A 24450-nucleotide genomic window follows, 5' to 3' on the forward strand; every position below is an offset into this window, starting at 1 on the left:
AAAAAGGAGCATGGCCTCCGAGATGGCAAGGACGCCGCGCACCCACCATCTCGGAGGCCATAAAAGGAATCTGTTCCAATAAAACTTTGACTTGGGCGAGTTGGTACATACTCGGATAAATGCAGCGCGACTTGAACGAAGACAGGAGACACATAAAACACAGACGAGCGCCTCGTCTGTGTTTTATGTGTCTCCTGTCTTCGTCCAAGTCGCGCTGCATTTATCCGCCCATAAAAGGAGACGTTGGCTTGATATATTTTCCACTAGATGGACATAGTTGTCTATTTTTGGAGCTCTTTGAAAGTTCGTGTGTGTTTTTAGCGGCGATGGCTGCACTATCCCGGCTTTTTTCGAAGCATAGCGTCGTGCAAAGAACGTAGTTTGATGGCCTCGCCAATGCGCCTGCAAATCGCCGAATGGGCTCATTTTCCTCGTGACACCTGTCGAACAAAATGCGTTAAGGAGACTCCTTTACTGTTTTTTCCCGAAGCAGTTGCAAGTAACATTGTGGCCTTGTGGTAGGACACCTGCATGCCACGCAAACGGCCCGGGTTCGATTCTCAGTGGGACCGTATTCCCTAGTAGCACGAATTGTTGCTGCAATGTTGTCACAATGTTGCGAATGTTGTTGAATGTTGTGCAACATTTCACAACATTGCGTCAATGTTGTCAGATGTTGCTCAACATTCAACAACGTTCAGCAATGTTTAGGTAACGTTGCATTTACTATGTTAATACAATGTTGTCAAATGTTGACAGACGTTGGCCCATATTTGACCACACGGCTGGAACATCGCCGCCGCAACTGCAAAACAACTGTAACTGCAAAACCGGTGTTATTTCCGTGGCATGCACAGTTAAATTTAAAAGATTTCTCAGCTGCTTGCCCAAAATAAAGATGCCATTGCTGCACTGCTGCCTGAAATGAAAACGTGCGCGTACACGTGCACATCGCATATTCAAAATAGATTTATACGATACGTATCTCGTGTTAAATATGCACTTTCATAAATTATCCCACTGACGCGTTGATTCTGGCGCAGTGGTGCCGCAGGGGCAAGCGGCATATAAAAGTGAAACCGAAACAAAAAGCGGAGCCTTTGCTTATCAGCGGCAGTCCTACGGTTAGTGACATCGTTAATGGCCGACAGCAGTTTCCCGTGGAAAGTTGTGCGCGATGTTTGAGCTCTTCGTGGCGCTCAGCTGAAGACTACGAGAATACTGCGCTGGAAAGAGAACGGTAAGTCTTTTGTGGATTTATATATTATAACATCAGTTATTGTCCGGTTAGTGGTCACTCGCAGAATATTCCGTGCTTTGCGAGGACTTTTCCTGCCTTGGCTCTTTGCTTTATACGGAGTTCGCGGGCGAAAAACGCAGCGGGTGAAGTGCGCATTGAGTGAAGTAGGCGACAGGCAAAAGCGTTGAAGAATAGCTGAAGATGTTCGTCATGAACTCGTTAGCTATTTCGATACAAGTGACGACTGTCGCAGCGACGATCACTCGGTGAACGAGTCAGCAGAGCGCGGGAATGAAGTTCCGTTTTCTGACCCAACTGCTCGGCGCCCCGCAGTTGCACGGCGCGCTCAGTTTACCGCGCGCATCAATCACAGGCGAACGTGATGTTAGTGGCGTTTATTATTCGTCTGGCACTGAATCAGCCGCTTCCACCTTGCCTAACGCCGGACACCCTTAGTTTTGTACGTTGAATATAAAGATAAGTTTAATTTGCCGGTACTCATGCATGGCAATGCATTCATTTTTGACCACTGAAACTGTTAACGGTGCTGTAATGATTTATTCAGAACCACCAATAGGAAAGAATTAAGCGTGAGTTTCAGGATGTATTAATTTTATTTTTGTTTTCGTAAGGCCTTGAACACAATTGCAGGTTGAGCCAAATTGGTGTTGTAGATTTGTAGGCAAATTAGCAGGACCTAAGTGCTTCAAGTTACTTAAGTCTGTTGCTTTATTCTGCCAGTTTAGTTTGTGCCCTTTTCTTTTTTCTCCAGAGAGGCAGTGCCAGCCTGTATTCGACCTGCGGTTCTCTGACTGTTCGTCTTGTCGCCTTTTTGCATTACAACACCATGTACAGTGCGCACACTACTACAAATGTGCACCAGAAAGGGCTTACTGCGCCAACGTGATCTGAAACCCCGTGTTGTTTAAATTCTTTCAACTTTCAGTTCTTTCTATTTCTTTTTTTTTTTGTAGAGTTAAAATAGCTTCCAAAGGGCAACTTGCACTGATGTTTGTTCGTTCCATGTAAATATAATACCTCAGTGTTGTATCAATTGAGCGTGCCGTTACAGAATTGATGTTAAGACACTTGATGCTTTATAGTTGCGGGTGCCAATCCCAAAGAACTATTGCTTAATTTCTCCTGTGCTACTTTTTGTTTGGGATATTTCAAAAGGAAAAGTTGTTCTTTGGTTTATTCACACTATTTTGTCATATTACAGCATCTAGTCAAGCCTGCCTTTGCAGCTTTGTCAATTTTAAGAACACTTGATGAATGGCCACATAGTTATAGTACCAGCCTTGCAAGGTTATGTCTTAAATTCTCATCTGTCACATATTGTCTTTCTAGGTTACTTTAAAAGAGGCAAAGCTGCACTCACATTTTGTCATACTATTTTGTAATATTACCTTATCTAGTGATGCGTGCCTTCACAGCTTTGTTGATATCAAAGTGATGTTGATATGGGGCCACATTGTTACGGCTGCCAGCCTTGCAAGATTATTTCTTACTTTCTCCTGCATCACATTTTGCCTTTCTTGGTTACCTCAAAAGGGGCAAGCTGCACTTATGTTTGTTCATGCTATTTTGCAATATTGCAGTGTCTAGTCAAGCATGCCTTCACAGGTCTGTTCATGTTAAAAATTTGATAAGTGACCACACAGGTATCGGTACTATTCCTCCAGAATTATTTCTTACTTTCTCCTGTGTCACATTTTGTCTGTCTGGGCTATCTTTATAAGGGCAACTTGCACCTATGTTTGTCTTGCCATGTTGTAGTACTACAGTATCTAGTCAAGCCTGCCTTCACAGCTTTGTCGATGTTAAAACTATAAGGGGCCACATAATTATGGGTACCAGTGCTGCAGGACTGATGCTTAGTTTCTCCTGTGCCACATTTTTTTAGGAGATTTCAAAAAGGAAAGTTCAAGTGCTCTTAGGTTTGCTCACTTTCTTTTTTGTAATATTACAGTATATAGTCAAGCCTGGCTTTGCAGCTTTGTTAATGTTAAGAACACTTCATGAATGGCCACGCAGGTACCAGAGTTCCAAGATTATTGCTCACTTATTCCTGTGTCACATTTTGTCTTGTCAGAACTGCTAGAATGTCTTGAAGAGGCCAAGTTTGTTGACACTATTTTCTAATGTTACTGTACGCAGTATTTTCTTTTTCTTAATATTGCTAGTTTCACTGTAAGACCAGCATTGGTGCCAATATTCTGTTTTTTTATTCTGTTTGTTTACCTTTTCAGTTGTACAAGGTGTCAATGTGATTTCGTTCATTGCAAGAATTTAGGGTAATTTATTCATCAATATTGGTGGCCATTTTCACTGCAAATGTCGCACAGCTAGCCGCAATAGGCCCCTCATCAAAGATTGTGATCAGCATTGATGAATGGAAATGTTTCTGCTGTATTGCTATTCTGGACAGGTGCATTTGTTTTGAAGAATATGTAAGCATATATTTTCTTAGAAAAAATTGTAGTGTTATTTGATTCTGGAAAATTCGAACCAAGCTTATGCGTCTTTTCTCTTCTGTGTAATAAATCTTTGCATTACTTTTCATGTTGTTAATACTGAGTGATGAACTCATGTCTAGGAACTTCCATGCCACTAGGAAGTTCACTGTAATCACTGCTATAGTGGATTAATTCACTGCTGCCCTTAAACTATATTGCCGACAACATACTGCAAGCACCGAGATGCATGTATTGCATAAGAAACATGGAGGAATAATTCTTCCTTTTGCACAGTGATATATGTTAGGCTAATATAAAGTGTTCTGTTTACACCTTTTGGCAAATATTACTGCTATAGTAACCATTGACTGGCAACAAGTAGGTGTGCATGTAAACACAGCTGTTCAATTGAGACTGGCTTCATGACCACTAATGTTGAGCATCATTACATATCATGTAAATGCAAGAATTTATTGTCCTCTCTGCCATTGGCGGTTGCACTCTGTCACTTGCTGTTTCTATAGGCATGACGAAATCTAGATACCTATGGTTGAGGGACGTGCATGAAAAAGGAGCCGTGAACACCACACCAGTGCCTTGAAGCGAAGGTTGGCATATGTTGCAGTTACACAAAAGTTGCCCAAATGTTGCAGTAACATCCAAGCAGCACGGCGAGAATGTTGCTGTATGTAGCAATTACGTTACTCAAAGGTTGCCGTTATGTTGTTGAAACTTTGAAGTAGCATTGCAAGAATGTTGCATCAACGTTTCTGTATGTCGAACTTCAGTTGCTTGAAGGCTGCCGAAATGTTGTGGCAACTTTCAAGCAGCATTGCGAAAACGTTTCATCAACATTGCTGCAAGTTGCTAAGTTACTAGCAACTTTCAAGCAGCATTGCGAAAACGTTTCATCAACATTGCTGCACGTTGGTAAGTTACGAAAGGTTGTCTAAATGTTGTAGCAACTTTTAAGCAGCATTGCGAAAATGTTTCGTCAACATTGTGGCAATGTTGCTTTGAATGTTGCGCGAATGCTACCAAAAGCGGACATTAGCCACGTTGTGGCAATGTTGGAAGGTAACATTGCAGCAACGTTGTGGCAACAATGTGTGCTACTAGGGTTATTTGTTTTATTTGCATCTTTCTGGATTTTTTGGTCACGGACGATTTTTCGCTCACAAACGACGTAGCGACGCCGACACCGACGGCGGCATTTCTGCGAAACGAGCTCTCTAACGCTATCGCGTTAAAACAGAAGAGGAGGAGAGGATACGAAGCTTACACGTAGACGCACTAAGGAGGACAGCTGCTGTCTTGAAGAAGGCAAAACCACTTGTCAAAACGTTGGCTGCCACGACAACTGTGTTCAAGAATTGTTCACCTCTTCATGCTTCCATATTCCCATGAACTTCTGCAGTATGGAGGTGACATTTTACAGCGAACGCTGTTATGACATCCCAACAACAGCCGTTTTTTGGCGCCATAGTTGTCCGCCACCAGTGTCCGTAAGTGCTATCGCACGAAATAAAAAAAAATATGAAATGAGAAAAAAAATATCCAGGATAGGATGGGATTTGAATTTGAGCCCTCTACGTAGCGGTCGAGTATTCTACCGTAGAGCCACGCCGGCGCTTGAAACTCCTTCGCAAAAAGACCCAATACAGGCGTCATGTCGCGCAAGAAATCGCTCTAACATATTAAGTGCGAATGCACTTTATAAGCGACCCTGAATCCGCCGTCCCATAGCAACGCCGCGGAGAGCGGAGAGGAGGAGGAGCGTCAGTAGCAACGGCGCAGCGACGTCACGCCCCACGTGACTGCGCGCGCTCCGCCCTCCGCTCCGTGGCTGCGCTGGCTGCGCGCGCCCCGCGCATTGCCTGTGGTGATGAAGGCCGGCGGCGAGACGCCGAACGAAAGCGTGGGAAGCGAGCCGAGCACCCCGAACAGATCTGGCGCGGGGACGCGCGATGCGTGAGCGAGCGCGGGCCCTCGAATTCGATCGGCCGGACGCGCGCTTCAAGCGAGACTTCCTGGACAGCAGCTTCGGATATAGCTGCGCGGTGTGCGATCGACTGTGGTTCGACAACAACCTGAGCCCCATCTCGGGCGTGCGCAACGCCGCCAACAAGTTGAACGTGTTGCGGGTTCTTTGGAACGAGTTCGGAAGACAGATCATCATCATCAGTAAAAGTGCTTTAACTTAAAAATGGCCAGACCTCCGGGGGTCGGCTGGCGCGTACTCTCTCGCTGCCGTCTCCTTCGCTCGGCTCTGCAGTTTAGTCGCGCGCGCCCCCTCATAGCATCACCCCGTGCTTCGCACTTCCTCATACTCCCCTTCGGGGAAATGCGGTTTTTTTTTTAATATAGCGTGGTAGAACAGCAAATTAAAACCAGGCGTCACACAATGTGAATTGCGTAACGAGGGGGTGATTTAAAGCTACCCATCTATTACAAAGGGCTCTTCCATGATTCTTCGTCATCAGCCACATGAACAAAGTCCACTTAACAATGTCCACAGCGGCTACCACGCTCCTCCGCAGAATGACGAATAATTTCCTTTTCTGCCCTCCTCCTCCTAGGGCCTTTCCGTCCTCAGTCCCCTCTCCTATACAGAGTAACATGTAGGCGCCTTTATATACGCCGGCAGAATTCTCTGTTTTTCATTAAAGAGCTTTCTTTGTCTCTCTCTAATGGCATAGTGGATGCTTCCCTATATACCTCACAAAAATTATATGGCGTAGTGGGTACCTTGCAATGGTATTGTATTAGTTGCCCCAACAAAGTTTACAAGTGCTCTAGAAAGGCCGCTCTTCCAGCTTTCGCTGTGACTGTGCTGCGTGTTCAGCGCAGGCCTATACATTTTCGTTGCTTTCGCAGTGTTGAGCACGAGAAGCACGGGCACCGAGCCGAGTGCGCTCGTCGTGGAAGGCACCGCGTACGCCCTGTTGACCCTTCTGGCGCACAACGAGGTTGAGACGGCCAAGACGATCGTCAACTGGCTGAACACGCACCGCTCGGCCTCCGGGTCGTTCGCATCGACTCAAGTGAGTAGCACAAGGCGTCACAGAATGCGAATTGCGTAACGAGTGGGTGGTTTAAGGGCTCAGCCGTAATCCATCGTCATCAGGCACAGCATCAACAAAGTGCACATAATGTCTTGCAGACACGATACAGGTACCTCACTTCTCCGCAGAATGATGACTCATGACATAGCTGGTACCTCCCTACTTCGCAAGATTATGATTTATGGCGTAGTGGATATCTTGCTACCTGTACTTTTAGTAGTCACCCCTATATAGAGTGTACAACGCGCTTTAGGAAGGCCTGTCCTCCAGATTTCGCTGTGACTGGGCTGCGTGTTCCGCGCAGTACTGGTATTTTTACTGCTACTATCGGACTCAACACTAACTGGATGAACATAAGGTGTCCCTTGATTGTTTGACTTAAGAAGGGAAGTAAATAATTACGTTGGTACAAAAATCGCCCATAACATTTGAAAACTTTCACACAGAGATGTCGCAGTTAAACGCACGGCGTGGCACCATCGTTTCAGCGATTCGCTTGAAACAGGACAGTTTAAGACTACCACTCATCCACGTCGTCGTCATCATCATCATGATAATCATCATCATCACCATTCTGACCACGCCCACTGCAGGACAAAGGCTTCTCCCATGTTTAACCAATCAACTCGGTCTGGTGCTTGCTGCCAGCTACCTTATCCCCGGAAACTTCTTAATCTCATCTTTCCAACTAATTTTCTACCTCCCCCTCGCGCGCTTGCCTTCTCTTGGAATCCGGTCTGTTATTCTTTATGACCAGCGGTTATCTTGCGTTTGCGCTACGTGCCCAGCCCATGCCCATTTAATCTGGACAATGGTGTTATGGGCTATCTGCTGTGCCTCCTGACTGTGCCATTCCACAATGTCCAGATAGCCCAATCTTCCACGAAGTCCGGATGTTTTGCTTGAGCTGCCGGTATATGCCTCTGAAAAAATTGTTTTATCTTTTCGTTTCAGGACACCGTGGTTGCCTTGCAGGCTTTGACGGAATTCGCGCTGAAATCCCGTGAGCCGAATGTTGACCTCACTTGCAATGTTACGCTTAGTAGTCAGCGAAACTTCCAGAGAAGCCTCAGGCTCAAGCGTGACAATGCCGCCATACTGCAACAGCTCGACGTAAGTGCTATTCGTTCCTTACTTTCAACGCTTGGATTTCATGCTCTAACCTTCTGAAAATTGTTAGTTTAGCCGAATTCGCTGTACTACGCGGCATAACGCGTTCTTACCATGACTATGATATTAGTGGAATAATCTACAGATTTATTTCGCTCTGTTCTGTCCCATTATCATCCACTGCACACGATAAGCGGTACTATCTAATCACGTAGAAGGGGTGCCGATCGATAAAAGAAAGAGAAGATCATTACGTCATCCTGACCTAAGGCTCCGAGATTAGGGTAATTCAGGGATTACACGATGACATAGGTAGGCCGATTGTTGAAATTGATCAGCGACGTGACGATTAAGGATAAAGAAATGTCCCCTATTTGCGCTGCATATGAAATAACCGTGTCACGACCCCTATGCGGAAAAGACCGTCGAACGCAGAGGTGTTCGTTTTTGAAAAATATGTCAAACAAATGTGGCTCGCTTTGAGAAGTTCTTAAAAGCGGCTAAATCCACTTTTCAAATCATACCCCTATCTTTCATTCCGTTGACGTTAGTCCGAGACCATTTGTGTAGTGCTGTTTTAACGCGATAGCGTTAAAGAGATCGTATCGCGGTAATTCCGCCGTCGGCGTCGGTGTCGGCGCCGTTGGTTGTGAGCGAAAAATCATCATCTTGTCCGTGACCGAAAAATCGAAAAAGCTGTAAATAAAATAAATAATAAAAATGTTGGGTCCGAATGAGAATCGAACCCAGGCCGTCTGTGTGGCAAGCAGGTGTTCTACCACAGAGCCACGCCTCTGCTTGGAGCTGCACTGAAAGTAACTTTCATGCTTCCCAAAAATACGCGTCCTGTATATAGGCGTCACAGTACGAGATGTAATATCGCAGTAATCTTGCGTGGTACAAGCGTACATTGCCATCGGGCGTCACACCTTGTCAATATCCTAACGATTTGGTGGTTTAAAGACAGCCACCCATTACAAAAGGCACACACATTACTGCGCATATTCCTTAAGACCACGTAGTGGGTGCATCACAACTTCGAAAAAGTTTCTCGCGCATAATTGCTCCTGGTTTAAAGCATGCTACCCATTTCATAAAGCACACACCTTAGTGCGCGCATTTTGTTAAACACTCGTAGTGTTCGAAGTGCGCACTAGGGGCAGGATATCGCTATCGCGTTCAACTCCTAAAGGCGAAGCTTAAGTGTCCCCCAATTTTTCTTTGTTATAATATTGTAAGGCGGTGATCTTACATTCATTTTGTACTGCGTGTTAGGTGTTCTCTGTAGCAAAATAATTTGATCCGAACAGGAGCCTGTCATTCAGGCGCCTTGATGCCTTTTGCTCTGACCGATGTATCCTTAAGGATACAACATAAATATTTTTCTTTAAATTACAGAATGTCAGGATTTCTAGGTTTAGAAAAAAGCTTTTCACGCTAGCTGCATGCTATTGTTGATATATGATTTATGTCGGCTATATAATCAATACTGAGCAACGAGACGTAAGCCAAATAGTTAGTGTAGTGCAGTAGCGGAATAACATGCATAAGCCGGCGTGCTCTGGGTCATCGGTCAATCTGTTGCTGGCTGCTTCTGTAACAATCGGTGCTCTCTTCATCACAACGTAGATTCGTGACGTCACGGGAAAAATGTTCGTGAAAGCCAGCGGCACCGGCAGTGGACTGCTGTCCGTCAAGCTGAAGTACAACGTGCTTGTGCCACCTGAGCTTCTGTGCAAGGTAAGCTTTCTACTCTGTGTAGGAAGCTAATACCCTCACGCATGGGCACAAGTAAAGAACTTGGCAGTAAGCCGCTTTTGTTGCTCTGAAAGGGCCCCATAACCACCTCCGATAATTTAACATTTGAAGTAAACGCCAGCATCGAGTTCAGAATACTGTCACAACGAACACTGCCAAACGCGGCAGCGCTACGAGCCGCGGGTGCGCCACAAATTCCAAGAAACAATCCCTAGGCCCTTTCGGTATCCCCAGCGTTGGCCATGACGTCCCCTTACCTAAAAGATGTCCCCCTACTACCTAAACGACTTTAGAGTTCCCGTGTGTCAGGTGTAAAGACTTATTATAGCGAAGATGCTTATTTTCCCGTTTTTTGTTTGTTTGTTTCAGTTTAATATAACGGTGCGTGCGGACATCCGAAGTACGAGGGAGAGCAGCGCCAAGTCGTTTGATTTGCCACCTGGTCTCCTCGAAGACCTGCTCGGAGAGTCTAGGAGTGAGTTCTCCGAGCTTATGCGTCTTGTACCTTCGTGTGACGTGTAGAATTTCAATACACGTCTTTCTTTCATGCTTGTAGTGCGCTGCCGGTGGACACGGACCAAGAAACAAGGAAAACCAGCACAAGATGATGCGCAAACTCACAACTACTTTATTTCGATAACGTACAGCCTTATGTACGTACAAGAAAGAAGGCACACTAAATGACGAGGGGGGAGGGGGGGGGGGGAGGGGGGATTCAGTGATGAGGCAGTATAACACAAAAACAAGAAAAAATATACATATCATGGCTTAAACAGTGTCACCGAAACGTGTCAAGAGATTACGCGTGCGGTAATACGGTTTCCTTCAAAAAGGTAATTTCTTGTTTTTGTGTTATACTGCCTCATCACTGAATCCCCTCTCACCCCCCCCCCCTCGTCATTTATTGTGCCTTCTTTCTTGTACGTACATAAGGCTGTACGTTATCGAAATAAAGTAGTTGTGAGTTTGCGCATCATCTTGTGCTGTTTTTCCTTGTTTCTTGGTCCGTGTCCACCGGCAGCGCACTACAAGCATGAATACGTACCAACTAGCCCCTGTTGCCGCCCTATTAACGTTTTTCTTTCCTATTCTAGGGCGTCGCTCGATATCGTCTTGGTTCCAAAGTAAGTAAAATTTGTTTCGCCGTTGCTCGCTCACTCACTCACTCACTCACTCACTCACTCACTCACTCACTCACTCACTCACTCACTCACTCACTCACTCACTCACTCACTCACTCACTCACTCACTCACTCACTCACTCACTCACTCACTCACTCACTCACTCACTCACTCACTCACTCACTCACTCACTCACTCACTCACTCACTCACTCACTCACTCACTCACTCACTCACTCACTCACTCACTCACTCACTCACTCACTCACTCACTCACTCACTCACTCACTCACTCACTCACTCACTCACTCACTCACTCACTCACTCACTCACTCACTCACTCACTACTCACTCATCACTCACTCAACACGCACTCACTCACTCCTCCACTCACTCACTCACTCACTCAACTCACTCACTCACTCACTCGGCACAGAGTGCAGCTACATAGGACATTCCTTCGTGCATCGTTCTGTATCGTTATGTATGCATGTTATTGTAATCTTGAGTTGTATAGGCGTGAATAATTATCTTACAAAAGTACAAGCAGCGTAAGTTTTGTGTGGTCCTAATCTGTACAAGCGCCATTCGGATGCGATACTCCGAGAGTATCGGAGACAAAATTTTAAGCCGCAGCAAACGTTTCGTATCGCTGTTTGCTGCAGGTTGGAGGAGGAAACCGTCTACGCCGTCTCCGATCCACCCTGAGCCGCTGCCAGTCAGATTTTTACGTACGTACGACGCGAGTTGTCACAGTGGTTGGTCCTCTCTGAGTACCATGGGACAGCTGTTATGAAAGAAAGTGGGCTGGTGAATGCGCCGTATCAGATTGCGCATTGTGGATTCACTCATGACGCACAAGGGAAGCGTACGGTCGATGGAGCAAGCGATTACCTATGAAAGCAATAGCGAGTTTTAGTATAGCGGGAAACGCTTACGTTAGCGTTAGCGTGCGTCTCAACGCTAACGCTAAAACGGAACGCGCTGCGTGTCAACTGGTGGTCTTTTAGTACAGCGGAAGGAGAGGCATTTCCGCTAACGCTAACGCAAATAACGCAAGCACATACAGCGCCATCTAGACATAAAAACACTAAATGCACTGTAGAATCCACAAAAGCGCCACCAAGTCGAGCTGATCCAAAGTCACCACTGTTGCGTCTCCATGTCGCGTTTGCAGAAGTGTTGACTTCTGACACACAGGTTTCTGTCGACATGCCGCGTTCGAGAATTCTTCAAGACCCCTATTACTTGGCCTTTTTAAGCTGGGACGCATCACGCGTCACATTCATGCACTGCCGCGAAAGGCATGAAGGGAAAGGACGCCTGACATTTATCTGCTTGAGTTGTGGCCGTATCTTGGAAAGAGGCGACTAAAGACAGCGTCGCCATCTCTGCGCTGCTACAGAAAACATGAGCGAACCTTGCAAACAAATCTTGCTAAGCCTTCTACAGCGCGAATCCACTTTGTATCTCAAAAACGGAGCTATTTTATCGGCGGTACACGGTTGGCGAAGCCTCATTACTCAAATCTAAATCAAATACGAACATTATTAGGGAATGAATAAGTTTAATAATGCAGGACGACGGCTACAAAGATTCGAAGTGGACGGCTCTCGCTTCAACAGGCACCGCCATCTTGCCCTACGTACGGGATCTCTTGCGTGCGTTAGCGTTGAACGCTATATTCCAGAAATAGCGTTCGCACGTAAGAGCTCGGGCTACGTTTACGTTCTGCTCATGCGCAGTTATTAGCACGCAACGCTAACGCTAACGCTAAATCCTTGCGTTTGCTGTTATCCGCTATACTAAAACTCGCTAATAATTGAAAACCACCCGTTTGTAGCACGAATCTACAACGAAATCCTTATGTAATTTCTCAGTTAGGAAAGCTGTACTTGAAGAAAAATTCGTCCTGGTCCGGGGATTAAACAGGGGACCAACGCCTTTCCAGGGCGGTTGCTCTCAATTGAGCTAATTGGTAGAAGGACCGCCACGGAAAGGCGTTGGTCCCGGGTTTAGTCCCCAAACAAGGACGATTTTTTCAACTACAGCCTTTTCTTTTTGACAATTCCGCACGAATTTCGTTGTGGGCGGCAGTCCTGCCCACAAGAAAATCACATATCACAAGGAAATCGCCCACAAGAAAATTACGCTGCCCTGGCGGCGATGCCGGCACCGTGGACACTCCAGCGCTGATTCCCTATAGACGACACATCCCATAATGAGAGATAGGAGAAGAATAGGATCATTGACGTTTTAGTTGTAAATAACCTAATAATGATTCTAAAAAAGAATGAAATGTAAGATAAATATACGAGTGCTTGCTGCGCGGTTTCTTATTGTCCGTTGTGCCTTAATGGGGCCCGGCAACACTTTTTCAGCATGGTCAGAAAACGCTGCCGATCCGTAGTCGAGGCTCCTGAGAACACGCGAGCCAAACATTACAGCGCAGCAAGCGGCCTGAAATATGCAATTAATTCTCAATGTCAGCTAGAAATCGCTCCCTCTTCTCTTGACAAATGAAACCATAAACCCAAATGACCGCGCCATAAACACAAAGTGCACGGCCATTGGCTGACTTGAGCATCGCGAGCTGCACAGTTACTGTAGCCACCGCAAGATGTCGCCACGTACCCGCGCTCGCGCGCTCGCGATCACACTGAAAGTAAGCCGCACGTTCGAAAAGAAAAAGTGCTCAAGTTCATGACGCGCTGACGAAGGGACGCATCTTCTTGCCCCCCTGTTCATCCCCCTCACTGCGTAGCTTTCAGAGTGCTCGCTAATACGAAGCGAGAGCGAAAGCGCTTGAAGCGTGCAACGAATTCTAAAATTTGACGGATTCTAAATTTTTTTTTTTGCGGCAGTCGATTCGTGTGGCATAAGCTCTTTGAAGGAAGCCATTCAGCGATTACTTGGAAAAGTGTTGCACGGACCCTTTAACGCTGAACCCACTACTGCGTATATCATAAATGTCACACTCGTTTACCGATATTGCTGATTGTTTTGCCGTCATAATGGAACATCGGTGGTATCCTGGTGTAATATTCAGTTTACAGCTCTCTGGGAGCTTCTCTGCGAGCTAATTTTAGCTGCTAAGATGGTGGTGGTGGTGGTGAAACTTTATTGTGCTGCTAAGATGACAGATCACTTTAATTAGGAATTGAAGATAGATGGGCATTTGGCGCACTCTTGCATGCAGAAAGCCTAGAAAGTGGCGTAGCCAAGGGTGAGTTCTAACTTCCGAAACCGCCTCCTTGGCTACGCCATTGGACGAGGTATAACTTCATGGAGGCAGCGTCTATGAAGCTATACTTCTAATTAATTTCAAGGTACGCCTGAAAGTGATCGATCTGTAGTTGCGATCGAGAAATCGTCAACAACAGCGTTGAATGAATTTTAAAGTGAAGTTTGAAGCCCACCGTTGATATCGGTAAATCACGAGGCAGAAATGTATGCTTCATTTCAGAGTCATCAAATTTTTTTTTTCTTCATAGATTCTGAGCTTCAAAGGCGGTTACGCTGTAATGTATGCAGTCTTGTAAACCAAACCGAAAGTTTTGAAAATGCTTTCTTTTATTACGGATTCCTTGGCTAACATTGTGTGTCTAAGTACCGGAATTTCCTTATGTTCTTTTAGATGATTCTAGAAGCAGAGACTATTCACCAGCAAGCCCCTTCTTTCCAGAGCAGAGCGGAGGGTTCCATGGTGGTACGTTGAGCGCAGAACGCTTTTCTCCCTTTCATATCGTTCGTTGCATTTTTCAGTTTTTATTCTGCTGTTGGAGCAACACGATGTGATGCCGAGACGAAACGCAGAAGTCCATTCAGTATGCACGCTTAGAGCTGTGCTCCAGGCAGAAATCCTCGTCGGATAGAACAGAGAAAGAGGGATAAAAAAAAAAAGGAATGGTGGTTAACTCAACACTGTCCACTTTTCTACCGGAAATGTCGGCAGGCAAGAACATGAATTAGGCACAGGCGCCTATTGATATATTGTTATGTTATCTGTTTCTGCCGTTTAGCCCTACAACAAAAACTCATCTGAACTGGCGAGCCGCAGTCACGAAATTTAGACTTCTGCAAGGTCCGGGACAGTGAAGGAAAATGAAAAAGAGGGAGGGAAGGGGTGGCGGGAGTTTGAAAAAAATGTCAGCTAACGTTGCCGTTTGAAAGAATGCTACCAAGAAATTTTCTTTTGTAAATAGGCATAACGGAATTCATCCCTCGAGGCATATAATCTGGCCATTTCCTGCGCTGGACATGATTTCGATGTTCAGTTGAGAAAGCCACCCCCTGGCTACGCCACTGTTTCAGAGTGGTTCACATGGCTTGCAGTTAAGGAGGATTGTCGATTAGTAACAGCAAGTTATTGGAAGTTGGCACGCGAGTGATGCCACTATTCGTTACGATAAACGCAAGTAAACTGTTACTTCTCTGCGAATAGTTGTTGTGGGTGTCAGGATAATATGATCGCGGCTTGATGTCCTAAACTTACTGCGCTACTACCGGAGCCATTCAGGTAAGAAGAAAAGTCGGTGCGCTTAGCTCTTCGGCGGGATGTGCACTCAGGAAATTGGCTCAGGCAATTCAGCTGAAGTGGTTTGAAAAGTACGGGCGAACTGGCGGTTACCGAGTTTTTTTTTTCATTGTGAAATTCCCTTTTTCTTTATGAAACAGGAAACAGCGATACCGCTGCGGCTTCCGTGCAAGGATCCCCGCAAAGCAAGCTTACGTACGACATCGAAGTTTGCTCACGGTAAACAAGATTTACCTCTTTTGATAAAAAAAAATTCAACAGAACATTCGGAAGGGCGATCACCCAGACTGATAGGCCAGTAGTTGTTATATGTTAGATGTACTTCCTTGAACATGTTTACTTGTTTCATATACTATATAGCTTGAAGCCTTAATGTATTTAGCTATTTCATTTTCCATGTATGTATGTATGTAAAAGTGTATGTATGTATATGCGGCTATTCATGTACGAAAGCCTGTATATATTTTCCCATATGGAACACCGGTGTCACCGTGTCAACGTTACTATTGCTATCTCTTATTCTACATGTTCTTTGTAATGATACGTGTACGTTATGTTATACATTTATGTTGCCTTTTGTATTCTTTATTTATAAGCTTTCTCCTAGTTCTCCATAACGTCATTGTACTCTGGTATTTCATGCTTTTCCAATGCAGTTTTGTTGTGTGACGAATCTACAGCGTTTTTGAGGCGTAGTCGGGTGACCCATAACGTCGCCTTTAATCTCTTGCACCACGACAATCATAAATTGCCCCCCCAAAAATTAAAATATTAGTTGCCGCCGCGGAGAAGCAGTGGTTATGGTGCTCGGCTGCTGACCCCAAGGTCGCGGGTTCGATCCGGCCGCTACGGTCACATTTCGATGAAGGCGAAATGGTAGAGGCCCATGTACTGCGCGATGTCAGTCCACGTTAAAGATCACCAGATGATTAAAATTTCCGGAGTCCTCCTCGACGGCGTCTCTCGTAATCATATCATGGTTTTGGGACGTAAAACCCCATATATTACTAAAATGTTTAGTTGTAGCCTTTTCCTATGCCTATTTGAGTTTACAGAATGCTGGAACATCGGAACATACAGGACGTTTCAGCTAATTTGCGCCGAGTACACTTTTTAATTTCGCGCAGTCTAAGAAAATTGAAAGGAAATTAAACAGGGCAGTCATCTTAGCAAAGATGAAATAATCCGACGTTTCCAAACAAACGCTACAAGTTTTCTATTGAATATTTTTTCATTGAAGTTGCTGCTTTAAAGGTTAATTCTGTAATCTTTATTAATTACTTAGATTATCAGACGGGTAGTTTTCTTTGAATGGATGAAATATTCTGGCGTTTCAGAACAGCGGCTACAACGTTTGTATTGAACATTTTTTGCTATTGTTACTGACTTAAAAGGTTATTTAAGAAATCTGTTAATTTACCAGCTTAGTGGAACCTAAAAGATATCCTGTCGTGCTCCGTTCGGCTGGGAGCAACACTTGCCTATTCCGACACGCGTAGCGCGTGTATTCGTTTCTGTAATGATAGGCGCAAGTTAGCTGAAACACTCCGCATACTGCAGAAGAAGCTTCTGAAGCGACGCCTTGCGGTGGTTTGTATAATGATAAGGCTTCCGAAACTTCGTCGCATTTCATGCTGCTCCAGAAAAAGAACTTATCCCCTACGCGTCACGAGTAGGTTGCAGCCGTCATTTTGACAGTTAAAAACTGTCTAGTTGCACTCAGGGCTGAAGGATGACGTAACAAGCAATCACTATCCATTAAGCGATGTTATACGCCGTACGGGCTAATATAAACAATTTAATACGGACGTGTCGATGCACTCACGAAAGTTAACCAAGGCCAATTTTTTTTTTGTTCTTTTTCCAGCTATATCGGCGGAGAGGATTCCAACATGGCGGTTATAGAAGTGGGACTTTTTAGCGGGTTCGAGCCAATTAAAAACGATTTGGAGAAGGTAAGCTCGTTCTCTTGTTGCAGCTTCAGCATACAGCAGCATTTTGTTGCAAAAGATCACTCATGAAATATTCTATTGCATCTCAGTAGAACATGCGGTAATTCGACTCATAAGCTCAACATATATGATCACACAGTGTTTAATCTGCGCATATTATTCGACGGCATTGAGGTATGAAACGTCATGATGGTTTTTCATTTTTCTTTTTTTTCCCGCCAGTTTCTTGTGTGTTCGTTTTTTCCCTGCCCTTATGATATCATTATTTTTGCTTTTTTATTATCTCATTTCCTACTCGTCTATTTCGTATCCTTGTCAGACTAGCGTTGGAGTGGCTACTTTTCTTCATTCTTATTTAGTTTGTCGCACAAACTGTTTGTCTGCGCTTTTTTTTGTCCAGTATGTCTACTAGCTTTTCCTTTTTCCTTTTTTTTGTGCACGACTCTTCTCTGTTTGTACGTTATGTTACAAGTATGAATAATACTTTGTTGTCATTTATTTTTGCTGTGAAGTGACCTAATTCTCTGTCTCATACGAGGACCGTGAGAAAATGTTTGATAAACAGATAGACGGAAGAGAATGAACAGAATAAAGTGTAACAGAGCGATATTGAGTGGATGGATGGATCAGGGGCAATTGAATAGCACGGATAAAATGGACTATAATAGGCGGAATATGAGGGAATAAAATATGCTGGGTGCAATGGATGCATGGAATGGAGCGAATGCTGCAGTCCCACATGCTATGGGTCTAACTAGGATTTTTCCTTCAGATTCTTAAAAAGTTGTAAGCATCACGCGTAACTTTTTCGTTCCCCGCAGGCGCGGACTGACAACGAACTTCTGGCTAAGTACGAGATGACGGAGAAAAATGTCATACTCTATTTCGATAAGGTAAGCAGGCACCCCTTTGATACTGTACCGATACTATCGGAAGCACCGCAGGTTTCAGGACGTTATTCACGTTTTTTTGTTTGTTTTTGATCATCGCCCTACAGATACCGTGGGAATCCCCAACGTGCGTAAAATTCAGAATAGAACGACAGCATGTCGTTTACAACGTCCAGTCTGCAGTTGTCAAAGTCTACGACTACTACAACCCGAGTGAGTACAGCGTGATTTCACTAATCGCGTGTGATTTTCTCGATAACGTTATTTTAAGCGTTCGCAATGTTGAAGCATGTTACTCACGTGAAATAACAAAATACCACTGGAAAGAAATGCAGAAAAAACTGTAATGATAACTTAAAGAATGGGTGTATCGCGCTTCATAAATGCATCTACGTAAGATTATTCAAAACAGGTCATTCAAGATGAAATCGGAGTCTTATCTCATCAATTGAAATATTTGTTTAAGGGGCAGTAAATATAACTTGAATTTGCATGTTTTTAAAGTGCCCATTAATAATTTGCTTTAACATTGTTGCGCTTGTAATTTACGAAGGGAAATAAAAAAAAAACGAAAACGGACCAAACATCAGCATCAGCTACCACAAATCTTTTCACGAAAACGAGACATAATTCAGTGAGACAGTTTTTCACCGTTACGTCAATGAAGACTTGTGGGCATTACCGATATCAACCCAATCACGCATTTGTTTTTATTAAAAGAGGCGTCGTAGCTTTAGTGGTAGAAGTTTATTTTACACCGAAACCATTGGGATCGCGCATGATAAGGTTGTGAAACAAAAGCGCTACAGCTGATAGTAACCGCACACACAAAAGGAAACCTCGCTGTGGTCCAGTTATAAAAAAAGTAATTACGACATTTCGGCCTGATTACTAGGCGCTCAGTGACCTACGCAATGCAACTTACATAGCCCTGGTGAACTGCTCTTCCAAGAAATCGATCGCAATAGGCACGAACGAAAGGATGCTAAAAAGGGGTAAATTCTTGAAGTAAAGGCACGTACAAATGTAGAAATAAAAAAAAATGTGCGCGTAATGATTCCACATAAACGTACGCATGTCACGCTAACCAGCACTTTGATTTACGTTGACTATTATTTGTGCATTTTCAATTTCTCTAGCAACAGTTACCTTACTTGTGGTTCCCGTGCCTGAAATACTTTGTCAGCTGTGTATCGCGTCGCCTGTTTTTGTCATGCTTGGAAAGTTAGGTTATACGCTACAAGTGTCCCTTAGTTTTAAAGTAGTAGTACTGAAAACGAAGGTTGCAAAAAGTTTTATTTTACGTGATATGGCAAGCTCATGCGCAACTAATTTATTTACGTTGCTAACATCTTCACTCTGCTATCACTATGTATTTTTCGCTTGAAACCGCAATCTCAGCTTAAGAAATTACGAGGATGTGTGTCAGCGGATGCCTCATGCAGCTTTTCGATAGGATACACTTTACATTGTTTATCGGCGTTAATTTTCTATGTGTGTTGTCATCAGCTAAGTAATTTTTCTTTATTGTCTGGGCCCAGCCTTTCAAGGCCTTTCGGTTTTGCTTACCCTGAAACTTGTACTGCAGTATTAGTTGGAAATAAAGTTGAATATGTTGTCCAAGCGGCCATACATGTCATAGGTATTTATTACGCGATGGCGTGAACTTATACGCAGTGTCTTTGTAATTTTTACAGTGCATTCTTGCACGCAATTCTACGGTCCCGGTTCAACAAGCCCTCTGCTCAAGCTCGTCTGTGAAGGAAACCAGTGCCAGTGCGCTGCAGGTGAGATGACTGCCTTGTTTACATTGTTCAGTACGTCGGTGCAGAATGGCTTAGATTGCTTTTGCATTAACTCGCCATGACGTCCCAAAAAATCACACCATTTCCCGCTAAAGGGGACCATGAGGCGATGCGAAGCAGTGTTTCGGCATGTCGAGCCCGCGTTTCAGAGGGGGGAGGGGAGAGGGGAAGCGAAGAGGGAAAGAGAAGAGGGGAACGGGAGAGGAGGAGTGGAGATGGGAAAGGGGGAGAGGGTTCGCACATGCGCAGTAAGGATGGTCACGCCGCACACCTCCACCACCGGATTAAATTCCGCCATAAGATGCTTCGCATCTAATAGATATTTCCTAGCGCTTATGAGTTCATGCAGCTACATTCTTATTTCTTCGCGATCACGCTCTATGGAAAAACTCGCAAGGTTCCCTGGAAGGCGAAAGCAATCTTCTTGTTTTTCTTTTCAGTCGATATATTGATTATCCCTCCGCCCCTCTCCGAGAGCTTTCTAACGTGGTTTTGCACTGCGGTGCTGTGGTCATGACATTGTTTTGTCGCCTACTGTCGTCACAAACTCTTCTTCTCTTTCATTCTTTACACCCTTTCCCCTTCCCAAGTACAGGGTAGCAAACCGGCGGCTTCCTCTGGTTAACCTCCCTGTCTTTTCTTTATCTTTCTCTATCTCTCTATCGCTACGGTATCGGAGGCATTGCAAGTTCTCTGCATCTCACCTGGCTTTGCACTGCCTCGGTGATCGGGACTCCTTTGACCAAGTGACGATGTCATTTGATGACATTATCATACGCAGTCATGGTGTGACGTCATCATTACGTCCCAGTGACGTCACTATGACTTCACGAATGCTGGCAATCTGAGACGTCATCATGACGTCATGTGGTAACGTCATCACTTGATGATGATATCTTGCATTAATCGTGTTGCCGACGCAAACAGTCCATCTTCGCGTTTGATGAGGCATCTAGGGCTTTCGCGTTAACAAAAGCTCATTTCTTCTTTCGAATGACATCTTAAGATTTTTTTTATCAGGCGCAGTGCTTAGCTCGATAAAGTGGCGCCAAAAAGGAGTCATTGACTTAAGCGAGGACTGAAGAGTAATGTTACAATTTTCTGTATACGTCTAGTATATGGTTCGCTCGTGCAAAGCACGACTCGAAGCGTTTTTCGCTAATATTTAGGCCGTATCTAGGTGCCACCACGGCGGTGGGAAAGCGAAACCACAGCTTCGTACTCATCAGCGGGGCGCCATAGAGCGAGGGACACTAGAGCATCGATAAGCAAGGTAGAAATTGCTTGGAAAACATTATTACAATTTTAGAAAACGTTACACAGAACAACTTAAATCGCTTCGAGCGATTTGCCGGTGCCAGCGTCCGCGATACCGGTACCAAGAGAAACTGCATGATGTTTTAGCGAATATGGATTACTACGTTTTCCCGAATAGTCCGTTTTTCCCGAGTTATTTTCAAATAAAACGTATGAACGACATTTCATTGCATGCATAAAATTCTAATATAAGTCACCACTCCTCCCCGAAGTCAAGGGTTTGTAGGCAGTACTCTAAATCGACTCGACTCTTTTCGATTAATTTTTATCACTCCTAATCTATTAAAGGTTCTTAAGTGTTTGTGTCTCTTTTCTCTATCGTGAAGTCTTGGTCAGTTTAGCATTTCAAACTTGTTTCACGGTGGGGTTATTTCGGTTTGCGGTGGTACTACTATTTCTTGCTCCGACGTATCGTGCAGTCCATGAACTTCAAGGGCACATTGCATCACTTCCGGTTCCGTGTCGACAAGCTTTCCATCCTAATTTCCATTTCAGCGTCTTAAGAAAAAGAAACTAACACTGGGATTTATCGAGTGAATATTACGCAAGCAGTTGACTCGCGACCCCATTTTAGCAGCGAGAACCATTTGATTAGCATATCTAGTAGCAAGGGGGCAGCACTTCAACGATCCGGATAGTTGTGTAACCATGGAAACAGGTGCAGCGAATATGATTCTTAGCAACCCGTCAGGTGAACCGTTCGAGGGCGATTTGCTTTTGTCTATGCGTGTCCGTTTTACAGTTTCTAGAAGATTATATAGGCCAAAGCTACCGCTCGCCTTAATTACTTATTAATGTAACCTGGTGAGGTAAGCTTCCATAACAAATTTCGATGGCTGTACACATTCAGAGAAACTTTCTTTGAAGCCACGGCGAACATCTGTTGTTTATAGTCCAAATATATGCGCAAGTAGCTATTTGTATTTCGACTGAAGTTACATTGTCATACGAATAATTCATGGACAAGAAAACAAACAAAGAAAAAACTGGAATTTCAGTTGTATTTCGTCCGCACTCTAAAATTGAACACCTGGATACTGGTGCGCCGGCGGGAATTCGATTAAGGTGGATATGCCTTCCGTACTCGTGGGCTACACCTTGTGATCTTTGATGCGTGCCGTATGTTCATAAAAGCTAAATAGGGCGTTTTTACTACTTAACAATACAAATTATAATTTCCGGAGCCCTCCACTAAGGCGTCTCTCATCACCATATTGTGGTTTTTGGGACGTAAAAGCCCAACGATTATACAACTATACTAATAATTATCGTGATTTTAACGTTTATAGACGTCTGTCACACCTGATACATTGCTTTTTAAAGCATATTCTTTTTCCCCCAGGTAAACTTTATGTGAAGAAATTTTGAAAGTGCTGCCTAAAACAGGCGGTATATGATGTTTATAGCGTACGCATTTTGCTCGCGTAACGTTGTTTACATGTAGACTATGTAGTACAACTCATCATGACAACGTAATCTGTGTGTAGTGTACAGTCTGGTCAATCTGCCTGTCGTTGCGAGGAAAACATAATTCAATGAGCTCGTTACCTTCTTCCCGGCGTTGAGCAAAATGGGACATGTTACATTTCCCATGTGAGCAAAGATTTCACTCTGCATACATCGTTTCATGCCAGTAAAAACAAATGAAGTAACAGTCACTTGTCTTGCTTCTCAGCTCAATGCCCGAGAAAGGAGCCGTTCTTGGACGTCGAAAGGGCCGGGACGACATTGAAGAAACGCGACAAGTTACGGGAACTCGTCTGCCAACAACTGATTTCGGTAACGCCCTACTTCACTTTGACAAACTATGAAATGTAGAAAGAGAGAGGGGGACTCTTTATAGAAAAAGATTTTTGCCAGCGTGTATGTAACCGCTGACATGCTGCTCTGTATAAGGATCGGGGATAGGACTAAAATATTTCAGAAGAAAGGGAAGAAAAAAAAAAAACTCACAGGGTGCAAGATGCACTCACCTAAGACGACTGCAAGGCGAAAGCCATCTTCTTTTTCTTCTCACTCGATGTATTGATCCTGCCAGGTCACCCTCTGAAAGCTTTCTGCACATAACGTGGTTTTCCACGGCTTCCAGGATTAGAGGTACCTCACCTGGATTTGAGCTGCCTCCGTGATTGGCCCACCTTTGAACAAGCTACGATGTCATGCGATGACGTCATAATGACGTCACAAATATTTTCTGCACGTGACGTCATGATGACGGTGACGTCATCACGTGATGACGATCTTTTTGCATCACTCGTGTTGATGCCGCCGACGGGGGACGCCGGTCAATTTTCGCGTTTGATGAGCATCTAAGGCTTTCGCTTTAATATAAAGAAATATGAAATGCGTAGAAAGGATGCATGCCGAACAATAGGCGAATAGCGTGTCTGTTCATCAAAAGGGCCTCGTAGCGTGTTCAATAAAGCTCGTTTGGCGTGAGCGGCAGGGTCGCCAGTATGCCGAGATTTCGTACGCTTCGTACAATCTGCGGCTCTTGTTGGCTGGACAGCTGACGGGGCATATTACGTATTGTTATATCTCTGGCAAGAGATAGATAACTAAGCCCTGCCTTATTGAAACAGTGAGACTTGATAAAATAAAAAATAAACGACTGCACGAATGAAACAGTTCCGTACTTCAACTAATGAAGGCAAACGGGATCACGCCTTATAGTCTGAACCTAAAGTATTACGACCCGAGAGTCCAGTAGTCCACACCAGGGGCGTAGCCAGGGGGGGGGTTCAAACCCCGATATTTTTCAGTTTCAGCAGACATACAAACGCACGCACGAACATACATAAAGTATGGTTGAACCTCCCCCCCCCCCCCGAAAAAAATTTCTGGCTACGCCCCTGGTCCACACACTGGGATATGTTTCTTAACACGAAAGTGTTTTATGCCGGGGTCCACCAGGGCTCCACTGACGTATTTCCCTCACGGATATGACGTAAAATATAAGACTAACAGATGGGAAAGAAAAACTAGACGAAAAAGTTATGTCACCGGAGTCGAACTTACGGCCCCTCACTCCGCAGCGCTTGGCGCGAAACGATTCAGCCACAACAGCACGTTCTTCGCCATGCTAACGCGAGCTATTTATATACACCATTTGCCGGTGGCGGTAACTCAGAGATCGGTGGTACATACAGCCGTGTTTTCGTATCACTAGCGCAATGGCCGCGACGGTGCTCGACGG

The 24450-nt window shown here is 44.6% G+C and overlaps 1 protein-coding gene across 23 annotated transcripts in view; it reads left to right on the forward strand.

The window, feature by feature from the left end:
• Positions 1–24450, forward strand: part of LOC119407057 (complement C3) — a 171286-nt gene that overhangs the window by 46671 nt on the left and 100165 nt on the right. For 3 of the 23 annotated variants that reach the window (XM_049419665.1, XM_049419686.1, XM_049419681.1), the window contains exon 28: positions 6577–6743. The exons of 10 other annotated variants lie outside the window; for them this stretch is intronic. In XM_049419665.1, coding sequence (XP_049275622.1) covers positions 6577–6743 — 167 coding nt within the window. Of the gene's footprint in view, positions 1–6576; positions 6744–7718; positions 7878–9503; positions 9615–10001; positions 10108–10726; positions 10757–11418; positions 11485–14390; positions 14463–15430; positions 15510–17157; positions 17246–18063; positions 18136–18239; positions 18346–24450 lie in introns of all 23 variants that reach the window. 10 more of the 23 variants (XM_049419666.1, XM_037673894.2, XM_049419670.1 and 7 more) reach the window with 8 other exon arrangements.

The sequence above is a fragment of the Rhipicephalus sanguineus genome, chromosome 10, assembly GCF_013339695.2.
Source record: "Rhipicephalus sanguineus isolate Rsan-2018 chromosome 10, BIME_Rsan_1.4, whole genome shotgun sequence".
Lineage (NCBI taxonomy): Eukaryota > Metazoa > Arthropoda > Arachnida > Ixodida > Ixodidae > Rhipicephalus > Rhipicephalus sanguineus.